This window comes from Chionomys nivalis, chromosome 9 (genome assembly GCF_950005125.1).
Source record: "Chionomys nivalis chromosome 9, mChiNiv1.1, whole genome shotgun sequence".
NCBI lineage: Eukaryota > Metazoa > Chordata > Mammalia > Rodentia > Cricetidae > Chionomys > Chionomys nivalis.
The window spans coordinates 48,076,328-48,103,733 of NC_080094.1; the positions used below are offsets into that span (position 1 = coordinate 48,076,328).

General features: G+C 41.9%; 1 protein-coding gene across 1 annotated transcript in view; it reads right to left on the reverse strand.

Annotated features, from left to right (window-relative positions):
- Positions 1–731: 731 nt before the first annotated feature.
- Positions 732–27,406, reverse strand: part of Usp8 (ubiquitin specific peptidase 8) — a 53,045-nt gene continuing 26,370 nt past the window's right edge. The window contains exons 6-19 of the mRNA XM_057780410.1: positions 26,184–26,226; positions 23,616–23,760; positions 21,037–21,199; positions 20,016–20,160; positions 19,479–19,702; positions 15,723–16,280; positions 14,394–14,474; positions 13,690–13,952; positions 10,727–10,927; positions 9,428–9,638; positions 6,929–7,165; positions 5,925–6,067; positions 3,081–3,213; positions 732–2,922 (exon numbers count right to left, since the gene is read on the reverse strand). Of these exons, the coding sequence (XP_057636393.1) occupies positions 2,737–2,922; positions 3,081–3,213; positions 5,925–6,067; positions 6,929–7,165; positions 9,428–9,638; positions 10,727–10,927; positions 13,690–13,952; positions 14,394–14,474; positions 15,723–16,280; positions 19,479–19,702; positions 20,016–20,160; positions 21,037–21,199; positions 23,616–23,760; positions 26,184–26,226 (2,733 nt within the window). The 3' untranslated portion in view covers positions 732–2,736. The remainder of the gene's footprint in view (positions 2,923–3,080; positions 3,214–5,924; positions 6,068–6,928; positions 7,166–9,427; positions 9,639–10,726; positions 10,928–13,689; positions 13,953–14,393; positions 14,475–15,722; positions 16,281–19,478; positions 19,703–20,015; positions 20,161–21,036; positions 21,200–23,615; positions 23,761–26,183; positions 26,227–27,406) is intronic.

The following is a 27,406-nucleotide window of genomic DNA, read 5'->3' on the forward strand; positions in this document are numbered from 1 at the left end:
GGTCTGTAAGTCTCACAGACAGCCTCTATAAGATAAGTGAGCCTAAGAAGACACAGTCCTTGCTCACTCAGGGCAGCATGGAAGCCATGCGCGGCCATCACGGGAGCCTAAGAACTGTAGGTTCCAAAGGTCAATGTCTCATGCGGCAGGTTCCTATCACAATATATTTCATAAGTGCCAAATTATTTTCCAAAAACTTTTATACTTATTTTGTATCTGTGTGCACATGGAAGTCAGAGGCTAACTTGTGGGAGTTCATTTTCTTTTCTACCATATGGGTCCTGGGGATTGAATTGGGGTCTGCATTGAGCCATCTCTTCAGCCTAACACAAATAATTATTCACACATGTGAGTGTACAGTTCAGTGGTAGGCTGTTTCCTCAGCATGTATAAGGTCCCAAGATTGATTTTTAACACACGGGAAAAGTTAAGTGCAAATATGACCTGTAGGGCTGGAGATGGCCCAGCTGTTATGAGTCCTTCCTGCTAGTAGAGGACCTGGGTTTAGTTCTTATGCCCATAAGATACACATGTACACACGCACAGGCAAAACACCAATACACTGAAAATAAAAATAAGTCTTTCAACTTGAAACCCATACTCTAACCTTCTAAGTTAAATAATCACTTCCCAAAACAGCCAGCCTGGTCAACAAGAACTAGTTCCAGGACAGGCACCAAAAGCTAGAGAAACCCTGTCTCGAAAATCCAAATAAATAAGTAAATATAAAAAAGAATTCCCAAACCAATATGGACTATTGTACTGCCCTTGGTTGCCTTCTAGAACTTGAAGGGTAAGACCCTGTTGCTGAGGACAGCACATACTTTAGACACAGGACTTGAAGGAACCGAGCTGGAACTGACCTGGAAGCCTGTACTTGAGGACTAGCTCCCACAGTGTCCCAACATGCTATGTGTGCTGCCAAGGGAGGAAAGCAACCAATAGTCAGAGTCAGCTATGACACCTATAAAGCACATGGCCAGCGAGGCAAGTATCCCGATAGGTGCAATAGTGGCGCCTCTATCTTGGGGATAACCAGCAGCTGTCATGTAATTGGTCTGAGTGGTCTAAGGGGAAGGATCCATGACTGGTGAGGGGATGGGCCCTAGAGGAGAGTCTCCTACTGCCCGTGTAACTCTCAACTTCTAAGTATCGATCCACAGGTAGTGTAGCTCGCACCCCTCATCAAAGAAGCTTTTTACAGCAGATGGAGACTATCACAGAGGGTCATTACTAATCAAAATGAAAAATGCAGACAACAACTGACCAAGTGGCACTCACCCCAAAAGATAGATCTACAGTGTGACCACTACCTCTCAGCTCAGGGGATTGCTCTGAGATAGCGTCTGTACACAGCAAGAAAGCGGCACCCACAAAATCTCAACAATGAGACTTGCACAGTGACATGGCAGCACAGATGGCGATAATCTCACAAGGGCCTATCCCTAGATGAAGAGCTATAGGCAACTGAGAGCTAAGAATGCAAGAATCAGTTTTCTCCAGGGATGAGACCCTGGCACTCAACCCAATCTCAAGTGGTGAGCTCTAAACATGTGAGCAACACTAAATGGCCTCAGCAAGGTGTGTGTGTGTGAGACATAAGAAATAGAGTTTGAGAGATTAGGAAACACGAGAGGAATTAAGAGGATTGGGTGGAATGATGTAAACAAAGCACTGTAAGAAATCTTCAAAACCAAAACAAAAAACCCAACCAACCAAACAAGCGAACTTTATGTAGTTTTCGTTGCTGTCCCTGAGGAAGGTCAGGACTCTGAGGACGGTGTGCTTCTTATTATAGCAGCTCACTCTACCATAACTCTTCAGAAAAGACAGAAGTCTGGGGATTATTTTACATGTGGCTAGCATGGAATAGAGTCCTAACTCTATAAATAACTAAGGTAATATAAGGTCTGTGTAAAAACACGTAAGAGGTAGGTGGACCTCTGAGTTTGAGGCCAGATGGTGAGTTCCTGACAGCCAGAGCTACATAGTGAGATTCTGCCTCAAAAAAATACCTGGATGCGGGGGAGAAAGAACACTTACAAGGTTTCAAATGTTTTCTTTTTTCATTAAGATTTTAATGTAGATGTAAATGAATTTTTAAAAAATTAAAGTTTCCTTTTTTTTAGAATAAAGATTTAGTGCACAAATACAGCCCAAAGCCAACAGAAAAATAGTTTTGCCCTGTCGTTTTCCCAAGAAAGCACTGCAGCTACCTAGAAAAGGCCAAAAGAACAAAAAAAAAATCTCTCTTTCCCAGGCTTTCAGAGAAGGGCATGTTAAACTATGTACAGCGATCTGATGTGCAAGAGTGCAATAAATATGTACACATACATTCCTATCTGCGTTAGGTCACTCTAGAGTTCATAGTGGACCGAGCTGGGACTAGAAAGGAGAAAAGGCTATAGCAGTGAAAAGGAAATTGAGGGTTACAATGGTTTGATACCAATAGAATAATAAACATCTGGCTAATGGATTATTTTTAATTTTGGGGCAGACTAAAAAAGTTGTTTTGAAATAAATGATACATAGGGATGCTTACTGTGATACTTGTTAAACGTCAGTTGTTTGTTTTTGCTTTTGATAAACAGCACTGACCTGATTATATGGTGCTAGTAATGCAGCCCCCAGAATTCTGGAATTCCTCTACACAGCCAGTCTCAGCGCTCTGTTATCTTTGTAAGCGTTAGATGTACCTCTGCGATTTAAAAACAATACATCATAACCTACACCTCTTTATGTGGCTACATCAGTTACGCGTGGTCCCAATGAAGTATAAAAGAGGATATAAGCCGCTGACGACTTCACAGAAGATACGGAGATATCAGAAACTTCATGATCATCAAACTTAAACCAGCGCTGCCTTGCTGCATTTTTACAATAGGCTGTGTAGTGGCCTCCATCCAGCCCGCCGTAGTGGTTCTGTATCAAGAAGATAAACAGAAACTGAATCATTACTTAGCACGAGTCAGTTATTTCCAGAGTTTGGCTGTTCTCACTCTCCTATGAGGAAAGAGTGCTGGAGCCTCCTGTTTTCTTAGTTTGTTTTAAAAACATCTTTAGTTCAATGAGATACTTACTGAAACAGAAAACAAGTTATATTTCTTCAAACTGTTCTTTGGACCAATAACATACTGGGACAAGTCAAGGTTTTCTAACGGGAAGTCCACGGATGTTTGCAGCTTCTGCTTCCACCTGCCATCATAGGAAAATCTGCAGAACAAGCATCACACGAGTCAGACTGATGGCAAAGACAAGCGCCAATTTTCACAATTTAGCATGGATTTCAAGGCAAGCTCTTAACTCTCACATCAGCTGTGCCGTCTTAGGGCCAGCAAGAGCTCAGTGGTGAAGGGCTTGCCATGTAAACCTCGCGACAACCTGGGCTCGATGCCCAGAATCCATGTAAGGGTGGAAGGAGAGACAGGATTCCACAAAGCTGTCCTCTGCGTGTGTGGCATGACAAGTGTCTGCCTGTACACACAATACATATGACAAAATTATTTAATAAGGCCTCTGTTTAGTAATGGAAAGGCCAATGAAGACAAGTTTCACTTCTATTTCACAGAGGAGATGTAGACGATGTGCCCAGTGGATAATGAGAATGGAGAGGCAGCTCCACATTCAGGTCTATTCCTGGGCCAGCTACAACACTAACCAGAAAGGCACGAAGGAGGAGCTGCGGGAGAGCAACTCCAGACTTATGCCTGCACTTGGAGAAACTGAACTGCAGGGAGACCTGTGTTCAGCTCCCTCCAACCTTCTGTGGAACTACCTCACAGTTCAGTGTCAATGATCAGGCCCACAGCATTGTATGTGCAAATGAACTCCCACAATGAACTGCTTCTCAACAATTCTACACTGTCACTTTAGAACCTTCAGTACTAGAACTTTTTTTTTTTTAAAGACAGGGTTTCTCTGTGTAAGAGCTCTGGCTTTCCTGGAACTCGATTTATGGAGCAGGCTGACCTTGCACTCACAGAGATCCAACTGCTTCTGCAGGTGCTGGGACTAAAGGCATGCATAAGCATGCCCAGCCAGTTCTAGAACTTTTAACAGGGGGCTGGAGAGATGGCTCAGCAGTTAAGAGCATTGCCTGCTCTTCCAAAGGTCCTGAGTTCAATTCCCAGCAACCACATGGTGGCTCACGACCATCTGTAATGAGGTCTGGTGCCCTCTTCTGGCCTTCAGGTATATACACAGACAGAATATTGTATATATAATAAATCAATAAATATTTAAAAAAAAATAGAACTTTTAACAGAATAAATCTATACTCACTTAAGGGCGGTGGTGACCCACGCTTTTAATCCCAGCACTCTGGAGGCAGAGGCAGGTAGATCTTTGTGAGTTTGAGGCTAGCCTGGTCTCCAAGAGCTAGTTCCAGGACAGGATCCAAAGCTACAGAGAAACCCTGTCTCAAAACAACCACATTTATATTGCCACAATGCTCCAAGTGACAGCTGACACACTTGTCAAAACTATAAACTACAGAAAACTGAACATTTCAATGTTGAAATTGACATAAGCAATTGGCCTATTAATCTCCAATAACCCAATAAAAATCCTTGCTTCAAAACAAAATATGTTTCACAACAAAGATTTTGGGATTTTTTTTTTCTGATGCCAACTGAGGCTAGGTGTGGTGTGTGCTCCTGTAGCAGCACTAGGGAAGGAAGGCTGTGTCACGGCTGTCCCGAGGTGTGGAAAGCGCACCCTCCCAAGAGATCACAGAGACTGAGACGAGTGGTGCTGCAGCGCTCACGGCTGAGCTCTGCCGGGTGGACCCTGTCCTTCCTCTTGCTTAGACTTGAGACAAGAATGCTTTTGCTTAGCACAGGTAACATTCAAATATTTTAGTCTTTAAAATTGTGGCTTTTTACCAGGTGGTGGCACACACCTTTAATCCCAGCCATCGGGAGGCAGAGGCAGGTGGATCTCTGTGTTTGAGGCCAACCTGGTCTACAGAGTGAGTTCCAGGACAGCCAGGGCAACACAGAAACCCTGTCTCTGGAAAAAACAAAACAAAACCATGACTTCTTTTTCTCCCACTTAAAAAACTTATTTTAGGCTGATGAGATAGCTCAGCAGTCACGTGCAGTCCCAATGACCTGAGCTTGCTCTTTAGATCCCAGAATGCACCAGGAGAATGCTGACTTCCATCAGTTGTCCTCTGACCTCTACATGAGTGAGCTAAGGCACCCATACCCTGCACTCAAACACTTTTTTTTTAAAAGCATGATTTTACATTTTAATTTTTTTTTTTTTTTTTTTTTTTTTGATACAAGGTCTCAGAAAGTTGTGGCTGGCTTTGAACTCTTGGTCATCCTGTTTCCATTTCCCAAAAGCTGAAATTACAGGTCTGTACTACCATGTTACAAATATTTAAGTTGTTATAGTTTATAATTTGGATGTTAATTAAAAAATATTTTATCATTTTATGTGTATGGATGCTTTGCCTGCATTTAGGTCTGTTCACTGTGTGTGTCTGGTGCTTACAGATGCCAGAAGAAGGCGTTAGATCCCCTGGAACTGGAGTTACAGGCAGTAGTGAGCTGCCACATGAGTGCTGAGAATTTAACATGGATCCTCTGGAAGAGCAGCCAGTGCTCTTCACCACTGAACCATCTCTCCAGCACCTGAATGTTAATTTTTATCTGCTAATATGTTTTGGAATTACACTATGTAACATTTCACTTGATGTGACTTAAAATTTTGTTATCTGAAATGCAATAATTTAGTTCCATTAACAGAATCACATGGAATGACATAAAATGACAGGTACTGTCACTCTGCTGTCATGTATGCCATTAATTGTTCTGGAGAATCTTCATTAGGTTTCCTCGAACGACAATACAGGATGTGCAAATACACAGACATTAGAGCTCCTCCATCAACTGCTAGTGCGTATGCAGAGGCTTTACCGTTTCAGGTGTACCAATAGCACAGGCGGCAATTTCCAGATCTCTATCTTCTTTAGAGAGTCCCGCCGAGCTCGGCAATGGCTGCAGTAGAATCTGTTGTTATCTGTGAGTTTTTCTTCTTTGGAAAATAATCTAAGGCAGTCCTAGTGGAAAAAAATCACACGTGAATACTCAGTGATTCACTTCCTCATAGAGTGCCAGGCGACCCTCTGCAGTAAGAGTGCTGCAGACACAGGGATAAGTGTCTGTGATAAGAAGGGGTCAGCACAGCACACACAAGGACCTCTATTTTGGGTCTGGTGGATCATGGTGGACTTATTGGAGGAAGTGAAGATTGTAGGTATCAATACAAGCCATTCTCTTAGTTACACTGCTGTCATGTAGAAACAAAACGTCTGATCACCAGGTAAAGTACACAGAAAAAGTAGATCTAAGTTAATGTCAAATGCAACTTCCCAAGTTAGCTTTCAAAACTCCCGAAAAATACACACTTTTCCGGATAGGGGTTTGGCTGACTGATGAAGTACTCTCCAGCATGCACAAGGTCTGCATTCAATACTGTCAACAAACTTCTGGCCGCACCTGGTGACCACCTGCCTAGACCCCTCCTCCCCCCAGCACTGTAGAATCAGAGAAAGAAAAGCTCAAGTTCAAGGCCAGTCCCATTTCACAAAGTTAATGGCTATAGGCTGGAGAAATGGTTCAGCAGTTAAGAGAACTTGCTCTTGCTGAGGACCTGGGTTCAATTCCCAACACCCACATGGCAGTTCACACCCTCCTACTTCAGGGAATCTAATGTCCACTCCGGCCTCTGTGGGCATTGCATGTAGTTGGTGCACAGACATATACCAGCAAAAGACCCAGCACATAAAATAGTAAGGTAATAATAAAAATTCCAAGGGCTAGGATGTAGCTCACCCATTTTCCTGTCAGGATGAGACAAACTTCTATGCACACACAAATAACATTTGCATCAACACATGCTCTCTTCATCTTACACTTACCTGTAATGTGCATTTACTTGTGGATGCTAGTGGCAATGACAAATACATGAAAGCCTCAAATGTCCGAGACTTTTTGTGGCAGGTGAGGCACTGCACTGTGGATTTGAACTGACCCTGAAAGAGTGCGACAATAATGGACTCATTGAGCTGCTTGTGTTTCTGCCAAGCGTGTTCTGCCGCTTTAAAGTCATCGAGGTGATCGTTGTTCTCTTCCTTATGCCTCTTCCGATTGTCAGCCTAGGAGTGAGAACAACTCATTTCTCTTAGTACCTAAGAGTTTGGCGTTGATGGTTAAGTATGAAACTCAAGAAATAACACTAAATAACATTTTACACATTTAGCCACACTGAGGAGTTCTGGTCTCAGTAAGTACTATAAAACAATTAATTCTACCAACCAAATCCCACTTTACTGAAAGGGTGTGCCTTGAACTTCTTGTCTGTTCTGTTTGGAGACAGGGTCTCACGATGCTGCTTTAGCTGTCCTAGAATTTTGTTATGCAGACCAAACTGGCTTGAACTCAAGAGATCCGCCTGCCTCTGCCTCCCAAGTATTAGGATTAAAGATGTGTGCCACCACGCCTGGCCTTTATTACAACTTCTGGATATATTTTTATTTGAAGTATGTAGGAGATCTGAACTTCTACTTCTGTCAGTGCTGAAGGCTGAGTTCTGCTCCAAGAGTAGACGCTATCTTGCAGGGTCAGTGGAGAATGAACAACTGCTGCGTGCCCAGCCATAAGTGGAACACACGCATCACCACGGAAGAGGTTCACGGAGGAACAGCAGAAGGAAGAGAAGTGTTCGTGACACTTAAACCAATCTGAGCAAGAGTCGGCCAGTACCATGGAAGGGAAAGGTGCTCATGTGTCCCACGACTCCCCTGAGGATTTATAATGACTGAGTGATGAAGGAAGGAAAGATATTTCCTTCAGTGACATGTGTACTGATAAGGTACACATGTTCTAGTAAACAAACCTCGCGCATTCTTCTGTATCACTAATGAAACTCACTGAGTTATAGGGGAAAAAAGGTATGAAGAGAGGAAGGCAATTAGTCAGAGTTGGAGGCAGGCAAGAGAGAGTCAGGGGGCACAGAAATGCTTGAAATATGTCCATGTATTTATACACAATATAAGCTGATAGCGTCAATGCCATTTTTTAAGATTTCACTGTTACTATTGCGGGTGCATGTGTGTATGATATGTGTACGGGCACATGCGTCAAGGTGCATGAGGGGGTCAGTTCTGTGAAGCTGGGTCTCTTTTGCCTCCTTTACTTTTGTTTTGAGGAGCAAACTGAGGCCACCAGACTTGGCTTTGCCAGCACTCTTACACAAGGCTGAGCCATCTTGCTAGCCCCAAAGCATTGAACTGAAAGATATTTCATTTAACTAGGCATTAGGGTTAAAATTCAACAGGCGCAATCTCACTGTTAGAGGCTCATGAATTTACCTACACTTGACCCCTTGAGACAATCTATGTAGCCCAGGCTGTCCCTGAAGTAACCATCTTCCTCCCTCAGTCTCCTGAGTGCTGGACATCCTGAGTGTGAGCATCACAATAGCTTGAATTTTTATACTCGTGTTAGTTGAGAACTATGACCTTAAAGGCTTTTCTGAAGAAACAGGTGACACTTGGTGCTAAGAGCAGCTGTGTACAGATGGAGGCGGTCCTTATGTCAAGATACTGCTTAATGAAAGCTATTTACCTGCACCACTTGCTGACATGGAGCAATTCTTATTTTGGAAGGTAAGTCTTAGAACATCAGAGTATAACACACACAACACATAAATATGTACTAATATATAAAGAATAAAGATGTTCAGACTACAGTTAATAAATACAGGACTTTGCTTTCAAAAGCATGAGAGTGACAAGAACACCTCCAATAGCTATTTTACCACTTGTAAATTATTCAGTACTTCCTATTGGTACTTGAGTAAATGACCATACACTACTTTTCAAATCCAGATTGCACAATCCTAATCTAAGACTCCAAAACACATGGCATGCTGCCACAAGTAGAAAATTATACTCCATGAGAAAAAAAATCATTAAAAAATAATTATTCAAAAAGTATTGTAAACAATTTAGTTCAGGCCGGGCGGTGGTGGCGCACGCCTTTAATCCCAGCACTCGGGAGGCAGAGGCAGGCGGATCTCTGTGAGTTCGAGACCAGCCTGGTCTACAAGAGCTAGTTCCAGGACAGGCTCCAAAACCACAGAGAAACCCTGTCTCGAAAAACCAAAAAAAAAAAAAAAAAAAAAAAAAATTTAGTTCAGGAAACACATATATAGAAAATTAAAATAAGTTTTATGTTGAGACCAGGGTTCCAGTCCCAGCATGCCTCATTCTATAAATGCAAACATTCAGTTTTTTTCTGGGGAACTCAACAGACATGCTTAGTATGGTTGCTGTCTAGGAAGGACCGCTGGTGCACGGGGATTTGAGCTGCTATGAGGACGGAAGCAAGCAGAGCTGCAGATAGCCAATCCTTACCTTATTTAGATCCTCATGGAGGCCATCCATGAGGAACAGAAGCAGTTCCTGGGAATCTTGCTGGCTGGATCCTGCAAACTGGTCGTTAATCTTCCCAATGGTGACTTTGAAGTCTTTTGGACTGATGTACCTGTACTGTCCTGTCCACAGCGCTTTCATGATGATACCAAATTCTTCTGCCACTTCACCCTTGTGCCCCAGCAAATTTGACCTGTGCAAGTAAAGTCACCAAAGATAAATAAAGGAAAAGATTTTAAGTTATAGTGGGTTCTTGATATCAGCACAAAATTACACGTATAACACACAAAGGAATCACTCACCTGCAGGCCTGGATCAAACACGTCTGAACCTGACTTTGCTGTGGTCCTCCAAATCGTTTCCTTATCCTGGCTGCAAGCCCTGCTCCTCACACTCATCAACAGGCTGCAGTCAAAGATGGAAGCTGTAACCCTGACAGTGTCTGCCATCTTGTTTGTCCTTTACGACCAGACCTGAGATAACTATCCAGTATTCTTGCAGATAAAGAGAATTTTCTTTTACTAACTTAACTCCTCTGAAGCTGAGTGGCAAGTGCTACAATCTGAGTACGTCCTTTCAAAATTTAGTATTGCACATAGACTGGAATAGGTCCTTGCGGGGCTAGAGAGTGTTAGTTAAGAGGAATTGTTTCTCATGCAGAAAACCAGGTTTGATTCCTAGGAGCCAGACGGTGGCTTATAATTACCCATAACTCTAGTCCCAGGGGATCTGGCATTCTCTTCTGGACTCCTCAGATACCTACACTTGCATGTGCACATACTCCTAAAGACATATGCATAAATATACAGTTAAAAAGGAAAAAAAATATACGGCTCTGAGAGGTGACAGGTAAGAACATGACGTAGTGACTGGGATTGGGTTTGCTGAAAAAGGGAATAATGAAGGGGCTTTCCCGGTGCCTTTCCATCTCCTACTACACTGGAACAGCACAATGCTCATCTTGGATTCTCAATCTCTGGACCTATGAGTAAGTAAGCCCAGGAAGTAAAGGTTCCCACCATGTGAGCTGACAACCTGACTTGATCCTGGAACCTACACTAGAGGGAATCGATTCCTGAAAGTTGTCCTCTGACCTCCACATGTGTGCCCTAGTTTGTGCATATTCATTCAGATACACAAATAAAATTTTAAAATTAAAAAGAAAAAAGATTACCTAGTCTTGGGTTCTTTGTTATAGCAGTACAAAACAGTACGGCAGATAGAAATTACGGTTGGATTCCCTTTTCAACAGTGTACTGCAGCAGCGAAATGTTCCTTTACCTGTTGATATCATCCTGGTAGCAGTTCCGGTTGAAATAATCAGCCAAATGTGGAGCATTACACAGGCACTGCAGTATTGAGTTCATGTAACAAGTATTTCCCAAATTACGAAGTCCAGTAAGAGCTGGTCCAGATCCTCCAAAAACAGGATTGAGGTTCCGAATCTGAGAAGCAGAAAGTCTTGAGATCTCAGCCTTAGGCCTAAGGAAGAAAGAACAAGATGCCTTATGCAGAGCATCTCAGCTGGAGTCCACACTGAAGGTGGTAGTTTACAATCCACACGCTAACCTGCTGTGTTCTCTAAGACATTTAGCATGAGGCGAACTATATGTTCCAGGATCCTCCCATGAAATACAAGCCCACAACTTCTCTTGTGAGAGTTCCTGGATCTAGAGTGACTTGAGAGAGGTCCTCTAGCTAGTCCTGAGTTACTTTCCAATGGGGGAAAGCTCTTTCAGCCTTCTCCAACTAGCCCAGAGAGGTTAGCATTATGAAATACTCTTAACTAGAACATTAAAGAAATACAATTAAATCTTATGTACTTATAAATTATATATTAATTACAGAAGGATAAATATGTAGTATGTTCTCTCATATATAGATCACAGCTGCTAAACATTAAATAGTATATTTAAGTGGCAATAAAGGTAGTAGAAAGAAACCCACTAGACAAGAAAAAAGAAACTTTAAGAAAATGAGGTTGGGGAGAGCAATAGAACACATGAGATACGAAAGGATTGCTGGAGGCAGAGGAAGCAGAGGAGACTGGGAGTTTGGGATGAGGAGGGTAGGAAAGTATTTGAATTGAGTGTGTGCAAACCTTTTCTTGTCACTAGTTTCTCAATATTGTATTTCACATCTGCACAGCATTTTCACTGTAGTAGATATGATACATTTAAGAACTAAAGAGGGGGCTGGAGAGATAGCTCAGTGTGATTATGAGCACTGCTGCTCTTCCAGTAAATCTGGGTTTGATTCTCAGCACCCACATGGTGGATCACAATCACCTGTAACTCCTAGTTTGGGAGACCTGATGCCCTCTTCTGGTCTCCAAGGACATTGGGCATATACATGGTACACAGACATACATGTCACAAAACACCCCACACATAAAAATAAATATTTTAAAAAATAAAGAAGCAGATATTTACACTTGTCTAAATAAAATTATACATAAGATGAAAGTATATTCTAATCATTAAACAGTTCTCAAATGAGGTAGAGATCTTCTGGGTACCTAACTATGCCTCCAGCCACTAAGTCACACATGGATGGCCATACTTAATTAAAAATTAAGGCCATTCTGGACCGAAAGAGGCATCTGCTGGGCTGGAGATGCTCCCTGGGTCCTGCGCATGTGTCCAGAGCGTTGTACTGAAGGGAACCTGACTAGAGGATGGTCCCTTGTCTGGCTGATCCCCACATTGTGTTCCCTACCCATGAGGGGAATATGGAAAAAAACCAAACTCTCCCAATTTTCCCTACATGATCTTTCTCTGTTCCTGTATTTAAATAAAAAAATACATGAACTATATATAGATAGCTTCAACCATTGCCAAATTAATGAACTTTAATAACATGATGTAAAGATTTCTAACATCTGAATTGTATTAATTCCAAAAGCTCTTTCAAATAGGTCTCTCTCTGGCAAAATGAAGTCTCAGAAAACTGATTAACTATTTCCTTGAGATGTGTCAGAAAAAAAATAAACTGAAAATTATAACAAATAATATATAATACATGAAAAAACCCAAGTCACTTACTTATACATACACCAAACCAGTATCCAAGACCCCTAAAGTAACAGTATGCAAGGCTAGTCTATGCCTGAGTGAAATGCTATGGTGTCTGCACTGACCTGTGCACACCTTCCTGTCTCCTTTAAACCATTTCTGATTGTTCATCACACCTGATACAATGTAAACAGCTGTTAAGCTGTGCTAAAAATGATAAAGATAAACATCTATTTGTGTTCAGTTCTTCTATAGCCCCCCTACCCCCAATTATTTTTGATCCCTTATTGGTTAAGTCCTTAGATGGAGAAACTACTCAACATGCTCTTGCTTTTGTTGTCTGAGGCAGGGTCTCACATAGCCCAGGGTGGCCTCAAACTTGTTATATGGCTGCGGATGACCTTGAACTTCTACCCCTCCTGTCTCCATTTCCTGAGTGCTGTTCTTATAAGTATACCTCCCCATGGCTGGTTTGGGAACAAACCCAGGATTTGGGTATGTTAAGCAAGCATTCTGTACTGAGCTATACCCCAGCCCAAAAACCAAGGACATGAGGACCAGCTGCATTTTCACCATCCCCAAAGTGATGAGAGAAACACAAGTAAATGATGTGCTACTTTGAGAAACTTAAACCAGCTGGTCACCCTGTGAGCAGAGATGAGAACAGGAAAGGATAAATGGGACAGAGGAAAGGAGGCATTATGGTGCCTGCATTTTTACAGATAGAAGACTGAACTCCTCCATGACTGGTTGAGAGAAACGAAGGCTGGAAATTGAGTACTGTAACACTGCCAACTCGGCAATCCTATGAGTTACATTCTTGAGTGGCAGGACAGCACAGTGGTAAAGGCACTTGCTACCAAGCCTGATGACCTGAGTTCAATCCTCAGGATCCACATGGTAGATGAGAGAGCTGAAATCTCTCTCTCTCTCACACACACACTTTTCTTTAGTAAAATTAAAAATTAATTGTGATCTATGAAAGATGAGTGGAAGCCTGGGGCATGATGCTGAGAAAGCGCTGTAACAATGTATGTGACACTTTCATGTGTGTATCAATATAAAATTCATTAATCCTCCTATGTATTAAGCTAGCATTTGGGGGAAAGCTGAGGACATCTCATTGTTTCTTATTTTTCATGACATCATAACAACAGAACCCTGAGACTGTAACTCTTAGGTGGTGACATGGAGATAGCATTGTTTAGTTCTAGAACTGGGAGAACTTACTTGTTTTCCCGGTTGACTGCTGGGGTCACAGCTGGCCTCCTCTTTTCCTCCTCCTGCAGGGCCTGAGTAATGTCCGGGGAGGAGTAGGAGCGCTTCAGTTTGGATGGCTCCCTGTCCCGCTCAGCTGGGGTCTGGGGCTTGACTTTGTGAGTAGGAGGGGTGGAAGGCGGGGCAGACGACGGGGCCATTTCAGGTGGGTACATGTGGACCGTGTTGGTGGGTGAGTGGTAGTAACGGAAGGTTCCAGTGATTGGATCAAGAAACTTGGAAAAGAAAAATGAAAATAATAATAATAAATCAGATAAGTACCAAAGTCATTAGAGTGCCACCCCCACTGCAGCATTTACTTTTAGATTAAAATGTGTTTGTGCTAAAGATTAAAGCTGGGGCCTTTAATTTTCTAAGCACAAACTCGATCAATTACTTTAGTCCCTAAACTAATTTGAATAAGAATAGCAATCACTTTGTAAACTTCCAAAGAAATTTAGGCTTGCTTTTATGGAATACTATATTTCAAAATTCTACTGTCAGGGTGCTCATATGTGACAGCCAGCACCTGAGGATGCATATTAATAGAGATATCTCCTTGCAGCAGTCAGGAGGAAGAGCTCATGTTCTCTATAACAAAGGAGAATTGACAACTAGAGCATAGTACTTTTTAAAACAAAGTTAACTTGTATTTCAGTTTAGAACTCTGATTTTACCTTGGCCCAGCCAGAAGGCAGCCCTGGTACAATTCTCCCCATTTCTTCACTTCGCGCTCTTGTCAAAGGTTCTCGTTGAGCCTAGTTTGAAAAACAATAATCTGACTTTCCAATTAAAACTTTCCATTCATGAACTTACACTGAGGAATCAAAAAAAAAAAAAAAAAAAAGCCCCAAAACCAAACAAACAAACAAACAAAAAACAGTCTTGACTGCCTTTCATATTTTTAAAGGCAGAGTCAAGATGAAGGCAGTTTTGTATTTCTCAAAGTCTACTATGCCAAGGGTTAGAGGAGTGTGAAATCAAAGGAAAACTGAAGTAACATTTCTAGTTTTCCAAAGGAAGCTGAGAGGTCATCGGGAAGCAGGGACCATGACTCCAGCTGCTGGCGTGGAGGAGAAGAGGACAGGTAATTAATCCACACTGCACTGAGAGGCTGGAGAAGCCTCTTCAGGACGCTAGTGCACTGAGAGCTGTGACTCTTCTGCCACACACCAACTCCGACAACTCTGACAGAGTTGCTACTTTGCAATTGTTGCACTGAGTGTGCACATGAGCCTGGTGGTGAGTGCATTACCTGGTGGGGAGAAAGAGCAGTGGAGCTAAATAAGGAAACCTACCAGATGATTACCTCATGGCCTATTCTAAACCATCTTCCCTCCTAACATAGCTTCTTTTATATCCATTTTACAAAAATAATGAAGCGTTATATATAAGTACATACAGGTCAATACACTGAAGTAACAACCTCCATACTGACTACTTCTAACTTTAGAAACATTTTTGTTTGTAGACTTCCTTGAGTTCCTCATCTGAGCTGAGTGGTGGTGGTGCATGCCTTTAATACCAGCACTCGGTGGCAGAGGCAGGAGGATTTTTTCTTTTTTCTTTCTTTTCTTTGAGGCAGGTGGATTTCTGTGAGTTATGGTCTACAGAGAGTTCCAGGACATGCTCCAAAGCTACGCCACCACTGCCCGGCTGACTACACATTCTAAGTAGACAAAAACTAACTTAACTTTTGGCACCTTCTTTGTCATGAGATTGTATTTCATCCTAGTACTTTAGATGGTTACACACCAACACAGAAACGAATATAGCTAAATCTAGCAGTAACTAAATAGGTACGGCATTTCACCAACAAAAAAAATTCTATTGCCAAAAAGTCATTTAATGTACATCGCCACAGATCTCAAAAGAGTGCAGGGAAGCAAATACCAATGACTCAGGACAGTCTCTCACTCTCTAGAGCACTATGCAGAATGCTTGCCCTGTCTATGGAAGGTCACTGTACCCCCATCGTAAACACATTTACCTTCAGTTCTACCTACCTTGCTTGCACTCAGTTCTCCTGACACGGATGCAGGGGACACATCTGGTGGCCTCTTCTGCACTCCTGATGTGGGACACCTTTTACCTTCCACAGACATCTTGGCATCAGAAGCCTCGTGTTCACTTTTACTTTGTCTTTTTGTCCCTGTGGCTTCCTGGCCCCTGTCTGCTGAGGGCTCTTTTTCTTCCATCTTAGTCTGTTTGCTGTCTCTCTTCTCCAGCTCGGCCTTTGTTTTGAGTTGGTTCTCACTGATGTCATGTTCTTCCAAGTCCTGTGTCTTTCCAGCTTTGCGCTCTTGTTCCTCCCTCCTCAGCTTCTCTTTCTGCTCCTTCTGCTGCCTTTCCCAAAGTTCCCTCTCCTGCTTGTTTTTCTCCATGAGAAGGGCGGTTTCTTCATGAATACGGGCTTTTTCTTCATCTGTTAACATGGCAGTCGGAGGAGGAAATACTGGCTTGGTGGAACGATCAGGAAGAACTCTTCCACTCTGATCTGTATTTTCAGATTTTATTCTATGATCTTCAGGCAATTTCACTGCTGGTTTTTTCGTACGATCAACCTTAGAGAAACAAAAGCAGAACAAAGCGTGTTTTTTGTCTTGGTTTTGAGGCAAGGTCTTGCACATAGGTCAAGTTGGCTTCAAACCCACAATTCTCCTACCTCAGCAAATATGAGTGTTATTTCAGTTTTAGTTTGCAATGAGCATTCTGTGCTCAGAAGAGTTACATATGTCTTAAAGCTCAACTCTAGTACCTAGAGCTGACAGAGGAGAATGACGCTCCACTCCTACACACCCAACTACCCCTGCCCATCCCCACATAAGTAGCCAATAATACCTCACACTAAACATGGCCAAAAATAAATGTATGATGCCCACAAACATGGAGCTTCCCTTCACTCTCCAAACAGCTGTAAAAGCAGTCAGCTGATAGTTTTAGGCCACGTTCTTCCCAGTTTTCTGCTGCCTGGTGAAATTGCACACAGCTGTATACCCATCTCTGTGACTACCCAGAAGCCTATACCAAGATCATTCTCTCTCCAGAACTCCAGCACAGCCTCCCACTGCCTGCTCGCCTGTTTCTCTCCATTTCTAGTTACTTCCCTACACTGTGCTGAGAGTGATCATTTCACAAATTATGTGTGCATATAGTGTGATGTGTGGGCACATCGCATATGCCCAGCACACATGTGACAGTTAAAGGACAATTCTGTGGAGTTGGCTCTTTCCTCCCACCTTTATGGAACCCTTTCCAGGGATTAAACTCAAGTTCAGGTTTATGTGGCCAGTGCCTTCACCTGCCCAAGTAATCTTTTTCAAAGACATCTGACCATGTTTGCTGTGGAACAGTGGTCTTGTACTTTGCAAGATTTGTCACTTGTATTGGTTTAATAAAACACCAATTGGCCAGTAGCCAGGCAGAGAGTATAGGTGGGGTGACCAGAACAGTAGAATTCTGGGACGAGGAAAGGCTCAGCCTACAGCCATGATCCAGATGCAGAGGAAGCAAGATGAGAATGCCTCACTGATTAAGGTATCAAGCCACGTGGCTAGCACAGACAAGAATTATGAGTTAATATGTAAAAGTTAGTTAATAAGAAAACTGAATAGGCCAACCAGTTTATACTTAATGTAATCCTCTATGTGCTTCTTTGGGACTGAATGGCTACAAGATGGGAGGGACAGAAACCTCTGTCAATACATGCTATCTCTTGTTTAATAAAACCCTACTTTACAGTGTTACTCATTGTACTTAGGCTGTAGTGTACACACATACATTCAAGCACAAAATGAATCAATAAAATAAACATTTTACCATGGCCTGTCTACTTTTCATTCTTTTTGTTTGTTTTGTTTTTGAGACAGGGTTTCTCTGTGCAAATGTCCTGGAACTCACTTTGTAGACCAGGCTGGCCTCAAACACACACTGCCTGGCCTACTTTCCATTCTTTTTTTTTTTTAATGCTATTTTTTGTCTTTTTTTTTAATATCTATTTATTTATTATGTATACAATTGTCTGTCTGTGTGTATGCTTGCAGGCCAGAAGAGGACACCAGACCTCATTACAGATGGTTGTGAGCCACCATGTGGTTGCTGGGAATTGAACTCAGGACCTTTGGAAGAGCAGGCAATGCTCTTAACCACTGAGCCATCTCTCCAGCCCCCTTTCCATTCTTTAATATGAAAACATTTTGTTTAGTGTGTGTGCATGCTGCACATGAGTGCGAGTGCAGAGTCAAGTATGGTCAAGACAACTCTGAGAGGTTGGGTCTCCTATGCCATCTTGTAAGATCCAGAGGCTGAACTCACAGCACTAGGTCTCACTAGCCCTCTTTTTCACCTTACTGTTCTATTTTTTAAACGCTATTATTAATTTTATGTAATTATTTAATTTTTGAGGGGGGCGTCAGAGGATAATCTGCGGGAGTTGGTTCTCTTTCTACTACATGGATCCCAGGGATTAAACTCAGTCATCTTTAGCTGCTGAGCCATCTTGTTGGTCCTCCATCTTTACTTTCTGAGATGGGTCTTTCACTGAACCTGGAGCTCACCGATCAGGGTGGGATTCCAGGTGTGTGATGCTGCACGTGGCTCTGTTGTGGGCACTGGGCTCCAGACTCAGGCTCTCATGCTGCACAGCAGGTGCTTTACTGACTGAGCTCTCCGCAGCCCTATTCCTGGAATGTGGGTGTTAAGACCTGCTTTGGCTGCTCTAACACTGCTCTAACAACCTTCAGGAGATTCTAGTTGTCCTGGAAATAGCTCTGTAGACCAGGCTGGCCTTGAACACACAGAGATCCGCCTGCCTCTGCCTTCCGAGTGCTGGGATTAAAAGCCACCATTTCAGGCTTAAATAACTATTGTTTTTAAAAAGCATGCATTTATTTATTTATTTATTTATTTATTTATTTATTTATTTATTTATTTATTATCATACAATATTCTGTCTGTGTGTATGTCTGCAGGCCAGAAGAGGGCACCAGACCTCATTACAGATGGTTGTGAGCCACCATGTGGTTGCCGGGAATTGAACTCAGGACCTTTGGAAGAGCAGGCAATGTTCTTAACTACTGAGCCATCTCTCCAGCCCCCTTAAATAACTATTGTTAACATTTCAAACTGCAATGAAATGGAACTAAAATGATGCTTTAAAACCAAAATACTGACAACTCACATTTCTCATATGCAAAAGCAGGCAAAATACCCTTCATAATGACAGGTTCACACGCCAAAGTGATGGGTTCCACGTGGAAATGTTTTGTTTGAAAAATGTGTTCCTGCCTAAGCATGTAAGGGAACTCTCCTCAGTATTACTCTCTGAACGGTGCTGCACTGCAGCTATCAGAAGGGATGCAGAGAGGACATAAACTCTGGGTGGTGTGTGGGCTACGTGTAGACTGCAGACCATCTGTAAGAGGGACTGATCATTTGCTAGCTTCGTCAGGATAGCTGTGCTGGTCAGATCACTGCAGTGTAACCAGCTGACCTCTTCAGCTCACTTCTGAAAGCAAGCCTTTGCTACAGGGTGTAGGAAATGGCCACCAGCTGATCAGAAATCTTGTAAGTGATATAATAAAGCCATGGCCACAGGGATGGGTTATAAAAACTTTTAGGAAAAATAAAGGTGACAAGATGTACAGATCCTTCTGATGTTTCCCAAGGGGTCACAGGTTACAGATAAAACCCTGTATGTTATGTGTCAATGTGGTATCAAAACAAAAAATAAGAAAGTTAGTTGAAAGAAAAAAATAGCATACCTGTGGGACAGTCTTTGCAGCAGGCACAGGCTGAATTATGGGTGAAGCTTCGGCTTTGGGAGCGGCACTGGGTCCGGCGAGAGCTGACAAGTTCTGTGGTCTCGGTTTTTCATCTTGACCAGTTACCAATTCTGCATTTTCATCTACTTCTATAGGTAAAGGAGACATCTGGGCAGGAAGTTTGGGAGGAACTGGTTCTTCCAGTGAGGGATAAGTAAAATCCACTAAAATCCCCAAAAGAAAAATGTATCGTTTTTAAGAACAGCAAACTCCAACACAATATTTATGTTATACATGTTCTTTGTGATAGCTAAATGTGAATGAAATGGCAATCACCGCAGTCTTAAAACATGAATCCTATTCTGTACTATTTTGCCTGAAAACAAACTAGTATTTAACAGGACAAAGGCATATACAAACAAAGTTACCCTGAACATATAAATCAGGACAAAGGCATATACAAACAAGGTTACCCTGAACATATAAATGTTTTATTCTGTACTGAAGCAATTTTAAACAAATTTTTCACATACATACATGAGACAGACACCTCTTCAGTTTTGCTTCGAGGGGGTGGAGTGACCTTAGCATTTGTTGTATACTGCGGATAGCAAAGGAGCCAGTTTTCATAGCCCCCCTCCAACACCAGAGGCTCGTGGCGCAGGACAGTTTTACTTTCCCACTAGAAAATAAAGACAGAATATTTGTAAGATGGTAGCAGTCTCTTGACAGCAAAAATCACAACCCACAACAAACAAAATGTAGAACTACTGCAAAATGAAAACAAAGAATAATTAAATTCAAACTCCAACTTTAAATGAAGTATTAGGTATAAATCAACACAAGTTTTAAGAACCAAGAAACAACCTGTGATCTTAGAAGGAAAGTAATAAAACAAATCCAAGACAAAGCTACGTAAAACCTGACCACCCAGAGACACTCCCTAACATTCTGGAGTTAGTTCCTAGTCTCCACGTACATACACACTTTTCAAAATGCATTTTTTTTTTGTTGTTTTTGTTTTTCGAGACAGGGTTTCTCTGTGGTTTTGGAGCCTGTCCTGGAACTAGCTCTTGTACACCAGGCTGGTCTCGAACTCACAGAGATCCGCCTGCCTCTGCCTCCCGAGTGCTGGGATTAAAGGCGTGCGCCACCACCGCCCGGCTCAAAATGCATTTTTATAAGATGATGAAACTCTTAATTTGCAGCTTTTTCTTTTACATGAATGTCAATAACAGTTGTATCATTTATAATGATTACTACTGTGTGTGTGTGTGTGTGTGTACATGTACAGATACTCCCAATGCTGGAATAAACACCAAAGATAAGCACACATCCTAACCCCCTTAATAAAATTTCCAAACTTGGAGTAGCTGAGTCTTGACTCAAGAACACCTATGACTTTCAATATTAAATGTTCACCTCTAAGGTGGTTACTGAATACAACTTCCTAGGTGAACAGTTGGTTTAAAAGTCTAGCGGAGCCAGTCAAAACCAGTCTCCACAATTACCCAACAATCAGAAAGAGCTTGTCAAAGTAGCAAGGGGAGCTGCCAACCTTGAAAAGTGCGTCTTTCAGACTCCGCAGTGTGGTTCCAAGCTGCAAATCTTTTGCTGAACTAAACCAGTCGAGCAGTACCACATAGTCCACACTCCCCCTCTTTTTCCAAGTGTCTTTAGAATCATCTGAGAGGTTTGCTTCAATCCAACTGGCAGTGACTCTGAAATGAATGAACATTTGTACTGAGGCAAAGTGGAGAAATAAGCCTTGTACTCTGCCACACCAGCACAAACTTTACTCCCCTCTTCGTTACTGCATGCTAGTGCTTTCTAATAATTATTAGGGAGGGAAAGAAACAGACTTAATTCTGACCGCTTTTTAAAAAAAAAAAAAAATGGAGAGGGGACACAAAACAAACAGGAAATCATCCAGACAACTTCCTTCGCCAAATCACCTTAGCAACATTACTCATATTTAAGCTCACTTCTTCCTATACATATAAAAGCTAAACAGCAAGATTTAATTTAATTAGCAAGCACACACACGCCGACAGTGTCAGGTACTGCTCTGTATGCTTTGGACCTTATTGAATCCTCAGAGCAGTACACCAGGAGACATTACTGCCACCTTCACAGCTCAGGTCTACGCTCGCATCCTTCCATCAGCATGTTCTCAACTACCCAGGAGAGTGTTCTGCTACCCCTTTGCTCATATGGAAGCTCACACACATCCTTAACATGGCCCGTGACACAGACCCCAATCCTCTTACTGCTCCCTTCTCTTCTTTAACTGCTTGCCCTCTTTGCTCATCCACACCAGTCACTGACCTTTGATTCTTGACTCATTCAGTGACCCTGCCTAGGGTCTTCTATTCTTGCTGTATTCTCTGGTTGCTCCCCATGCCTGACCTCAGAATGTGCACCACCATTTCCCCTACATATTTAACACTTGTTAAGAACTTTTCTCTGAGTCTTCCTGGAACTAAATTTTAGGGTCTACTCCAAGACAGACAGACACACCCACACATCCCAATATATACCCACCTACCACACCTTACTAACATAAAGAACATTATATTTTTAATTTTTATTGTTTTTCTTATCTTAACTGCTTATTTAATTAAAGCTTACAAAGACAACAACTTCTATCTGTTCACTGATTAAGCCTCATCACTGAGAAGCCTAGTAAGTAACCCAGTGTACCTCTCAGTAAATATTTGCTGAATGACAGAATAACAGACCCATTCCTTTGGTAAAAGGTGCCGGTGCTTAGAAACCAGCATTTAGCAGGCATTTCAGTATTTAACTGACAATACTAGCAAGCTGAATGGGACTAGTGAAACCTTTACCCGCAAATAAATCAAAATGGTGGACTAAGAATTAAACAAAACAAACCTCTTCCTAAGTAATAACACTGGTTACTTTATCTACTGGGAAGTGAAGAGGAGCTAATATAAAATACCATCTCCTAGCTGTCCTTACAGAGAGACAGATTAAAACGTACGGCCTGAAAGAATGGAAACAAATGGAATGAGAGGTTTGTTTTTTTTTTTTGGTTTTTTTTTTTTTGGTTTTTTCGAGACAGAGTTTCTCTGTAGCTTTGAAGCCTGTCCTGGAACTCCCTTTGTAGACCAGGCTGGCCTCGAACTCACAGAGATCCGCCTGTCTCTGCCTCCCTAGTGCTGGGATTAAAGGCGTGCGCCACCACTGCCCGGCGGAATGAGAGGTTTTTAAGCGGCATTTATTTGCTCACACATTCCTTTTAGGATTGGCATTCTAGTGAACACATATTGGGGAATAACACAATCAACAAGCGTTTCTTAAATTTAAGTTTCTCATGTATTACCTTCATAATTTGTTCTATAATTTAAAATATAACTTAATAATAAAAATATTAATTATATTGTTTATTTTAATAAATTCATATGTCAGCCGGGCGGTGGTGGCGCACGTCTTTAATCCCAGCACTCGGGAGGCAGAGGCAGGCAGATCTCTGTGAGTTTGAGGCCAGCCTGGTCTACAAGAGCTAGTTCCAGGACAGGAACCAAAAAGCTACGGAGAAACCCTGTCTCGAAAATCAAAAAAAAAAAAAAAAAAAACAACTCATATGTCCCTGTATAAATGGAAAAAGCACTATCAAATCCAATATATAAAGGGCAAGTTTAGAAATAACACGGATAATTAAATTATACTGTAGTCACACAAAGGGACACAAGGAGCGATGAGAATGAACACAGTGCACTATACACAGTAATAGAGATGACTATCAAAGCACAGTCATTTACACACTAGGGAGGCCAAAAGGAAGGGTCACAAATTCAAGGCCATCCTGTTAGCACAGCAGGACCCTGACTCTCTTTTATTTTTGTTTTTTTGAGACAAGGTTTCTCTGTATAGCCCTGGCTATCCAGGAACTCATTCTGTAGAACAGTTTGGCCTTGAACTCATATATCAGCCTGCTTTTGCCTCCCAAGTGCTGGGATTTAAGGTGTGTACCACCGCCAAGCTGTATTTTTTAAAATGTATTGCTCTCTCATATACTACATCCCCTTCCTCCTCTCCTCGCAGCCGCACACACGTTCCCTCTCCCCCAGACCCACTCCTCCTCCATTTCTATCCAAACACATAGTGACCTACCCTGGACTGATAGCTTCTTCAGGAACACTGAGAGAATCTGAGATACAGGAATGCTGATAATCCTGCATTTTTCGAGCATCCATTATAATCAAGCTGATGTTTTTATCCATCATCATTGTATACAGCTCCTTTGCTGTGATTGCTCCTTGGAATTGAGAGACACAGTAGTAAACAACAAGAAACACCCTGTTCCATGTGCTGGCACGTTAGCAAACTTCGAAGAGCAAAGTATACTTGGCATCTGACTTGCCAGCCCATCGTACCATGTTTTATCTTTTACAAGAACACTAAGTATAATTTCTGTTAACATTTACTAAGAGACAAATCCCATGTCTTGTTTATACACAGGCTAGACACATAACTTGATGGAATAGTGTCTGCGTAGCTGTGCTCAGCTCTGGGTTTGATTCCATTGTGCCTACCATCGCCCAGTTAAAAACTTTATGTCATGGTCACCACTGTATCTGGTGTTCCTTCTACTACTAATCTCAAAGAAAGAAAATTAAATGTGTCTTAATAAGACAGAAAACAATTCACACACCAAAATAAACTGTTAATAAAATCACCAGGGCTGGTGATGTGGCTCAGCAGGTTATATCCAGTCCACTAAGGCCCTGGGTTAGTCCCTAGCAACTACACAAACTGGGCGTGGTAGAGTACTTACATTCAAGGTCACCCCTTAAAATTCAAGGTCGGGTTACAGCAGATAAGTTGTTATCATAACAAAGAAGTCTCAAAAGGTTCTAGTTTATCTTCGAATTCTTTTTCAAGTCTTTGGAGAAGTGCTATGAAGACTATTTGAAAGTTTAGACTTCCAATTATTTGTTTAATTGGGATAGGGTGTGCAACTTGGCAAAAATAAACCAAACAAAACTCTCTAGGTTGCTATTTTTTGTCAGCTTTACGACCTGAAGTGAAAGATCAAAAAACATTATAAGCTGGGGCTGGAGAGATGGCTCAGCAGTTAAGAGCACTGGCTGCTCTTCCACAGGTTCTGAGCTCAACTCCCAGCAACCGCATGGTGGCTCACAACCATCTACAATGAGATCTGGTGCCCTCTTCTGGCCTGCAGGGATACATGCGGACAGAACACCATATACATAATAAATAAATAATTAAAAAAAAATCACAAGCAACTTTAGATACAGAGGGCTGTTTCTGCAGCTGTGAGAAACACAGGTAATCTTATGAATAGCTGCTAAAACCTCCTTCCTTCCTCTCAAACCATCAAGATCAATTTGATAATGAGCAGACTAAACAAGCAGAGAACACAAGTCACCCAGAAGGATAACAGCTAAGCAAGCACCATGAGCTATCACACCTACACTTCTTAGTTTACTTTTGAGATTACTATATGATAATATGCTTAGTACATAAGTGTTTTGTGTTACATATAATTGTTTAATTTTAATCCTTTCTGAAAGAGCAGGAAATTTCTCTAGTAGATGAAGTCAACTTCCTAACTCCTGTTGCTAGGTCAGATAATTATCATGAGATCATCAATACCACCTAGGGATACATACAAATTACAGGTTCAGATTTTTTTCCTCAGGAGGTGAAAGCACTTGTTAAATAATTCTTACTACCGTAGAGTCACAAATAATAACAGCTAATAACCCTTAAATTTACTGTGGATTCTGAAAGTTCAACATGTATTAGCTGAAATTAACTATGAACCTCTTATCAACACCTTTGACAGTTAATATTAACCGTGGGGGGGGCACAGTTCCATGCCTGAGGTTCTGTTTGGGTGAGAGCTAGCAGTCATCTCCCTCTGCTTCCCGACATGACCAGATACCTCAGTTCCCAACACCATGACTTTCCCGCTGTGGTGGACTGTGCCCTGGAACTGAGCCACAACTAAACCTTCTTCTCATAAGTTGCTTTTGTTAGGGTATTTTTTTTTTCTTTTTTTTTTTTTTTTTGGTTTTTCGAGACAGGGTTTCTCTGTGGTTTTGGAGCCTGTCCTGGAACTAGCTCTTGAAACCAGGCTGGTCTCGAACTCACAGAGATCCACCTGCCTCTGCCTCCCAAGTGCTGGGATTAAAGGTGTGTGTCACCACCGCCCGGCAGGGTATTTTATTTTTGAGACAGCGTGTAGCCCTGGCTGTCCTGTAACTCACTCTGAAGACCAGGCTGGCCTCAAACTCAAAGAGGTCCGCTCCAGTGTGCTGGGATTAAAGGTATGCACCACCACCCAGTTTGTTAAGAGTATTTTATCATAGCAACAGGAAAAGAAAATGCAACCCCACTTTCCAGATGGGTAACCTGGGGTAGAGTGGTAAGTGGTAAGTATCATATCAAGATACTGAGGAGCAGTTCCCGAGAGTCCATCCTCTCAAACACTATTAGTTTTAACTACTGCATCTAGAAAAGAAGATAAGTAAACAACTGCTTATCATGCCAGGCTAAAAATAACCATACCCTCCCCCCCCAGTAAATCAATACAGAACTTACAGCATTTCAATGTATTTGTAGAGTACAGGAAAACACACATGTGCTGAGACCCTCACTGCATCAAACTGAGTAAACTTACAAGAACTTGAAAGGACATCCTGTCTCACATACCTTTCTCTGCAGTTCCACCCTTTTCACTCTTCTCACCATTGATCTAGTTCACAGAGGAAAAGAGTTTCAATTTCATAGGAAAAAATGCTCAAACTTAATACTTAATTACAATAGAAAACTAAGAAATACAGTGTACCAAGTAATGACACTTTATAAAAATGCACATAAACAGGAATAGAGCTCAGTATTAGAGCACTTGCCTCAAGGGCATGAAGCACTGGGTTCAATACCCAGTGATGCCCTCCATCCTCAAGAATTCAGACACATAATGGTTTTGCTGTGTTCTTTTACTAGGCAGCAGCTAAAGTAAGCAGCAGCGTATCAGAATCACTGTTCATTCTCAAATTTTCTTAAGGAGGTATCACATCTAATTTAAAAGTAGTACTTAATTAGAAAGACTTCTGAAATGAAACAGCAATTCTAGCTATTCTAGTCAGCGCTTTCCACTATAAAATTAAAGGGAAATCAAGTAATACAACATACCACTTAGTTTACATTTTCTAACCAAAGCAACTTGAGGTGACCCTATAGGAAGGGAGTTTATTTTACAGATGGGAAAACTGAGGACCCATCTGGACCTATGGGTCAAGTTAGCAGCACACTTGTATGCGCATATTTGCACAGTTATGTATATCACCTGCCTCTTAGTGTGACACAATATGAAGCACAAGGCACCATCTGCAGAGAATTCTTATCATGAAACAAAACTGCACCTCCCCTGACAATGCTGGAGACAATGAAAACCTACAGGCCAGGGGAACAACACAAAATGTGGTTCGCTGTCTCAATCCAGCCAAGTGCACAGTATGAAAAGTCAAAGGAGGAGAATCTCAAGTAGGGATTATTTTAGAACCTTAAGACATATAACAAGGAAAAGACAGTTCCTTGTTTAGCGTCATGATTCAACAAATCAACTTGAAAATCAATTATGCTAAGACAGGAAAGTCTGATATAGACCGAGTACCAGGGAACACTGAGGAGTTACTGTTATATTCTGGGTGGGATACAGAACTGCAGTATGTGAGCTGGATAGCAGTCAAGTAGCAAAGCAGCTGGAGACTGTTCTCAAACACTCAAGCAAAAGAAGAGGTGTAGGAGACAGGTACAGCAGGGCAAAGGAACAGAGATGTAGCTGGAGTTGTGACTCAGCTGGCCACCATTTGCTTGCCCCTGCATCCCGTTAACTGGGTATGATTACAAAGGCCTTTAACCCTAGAAATTGG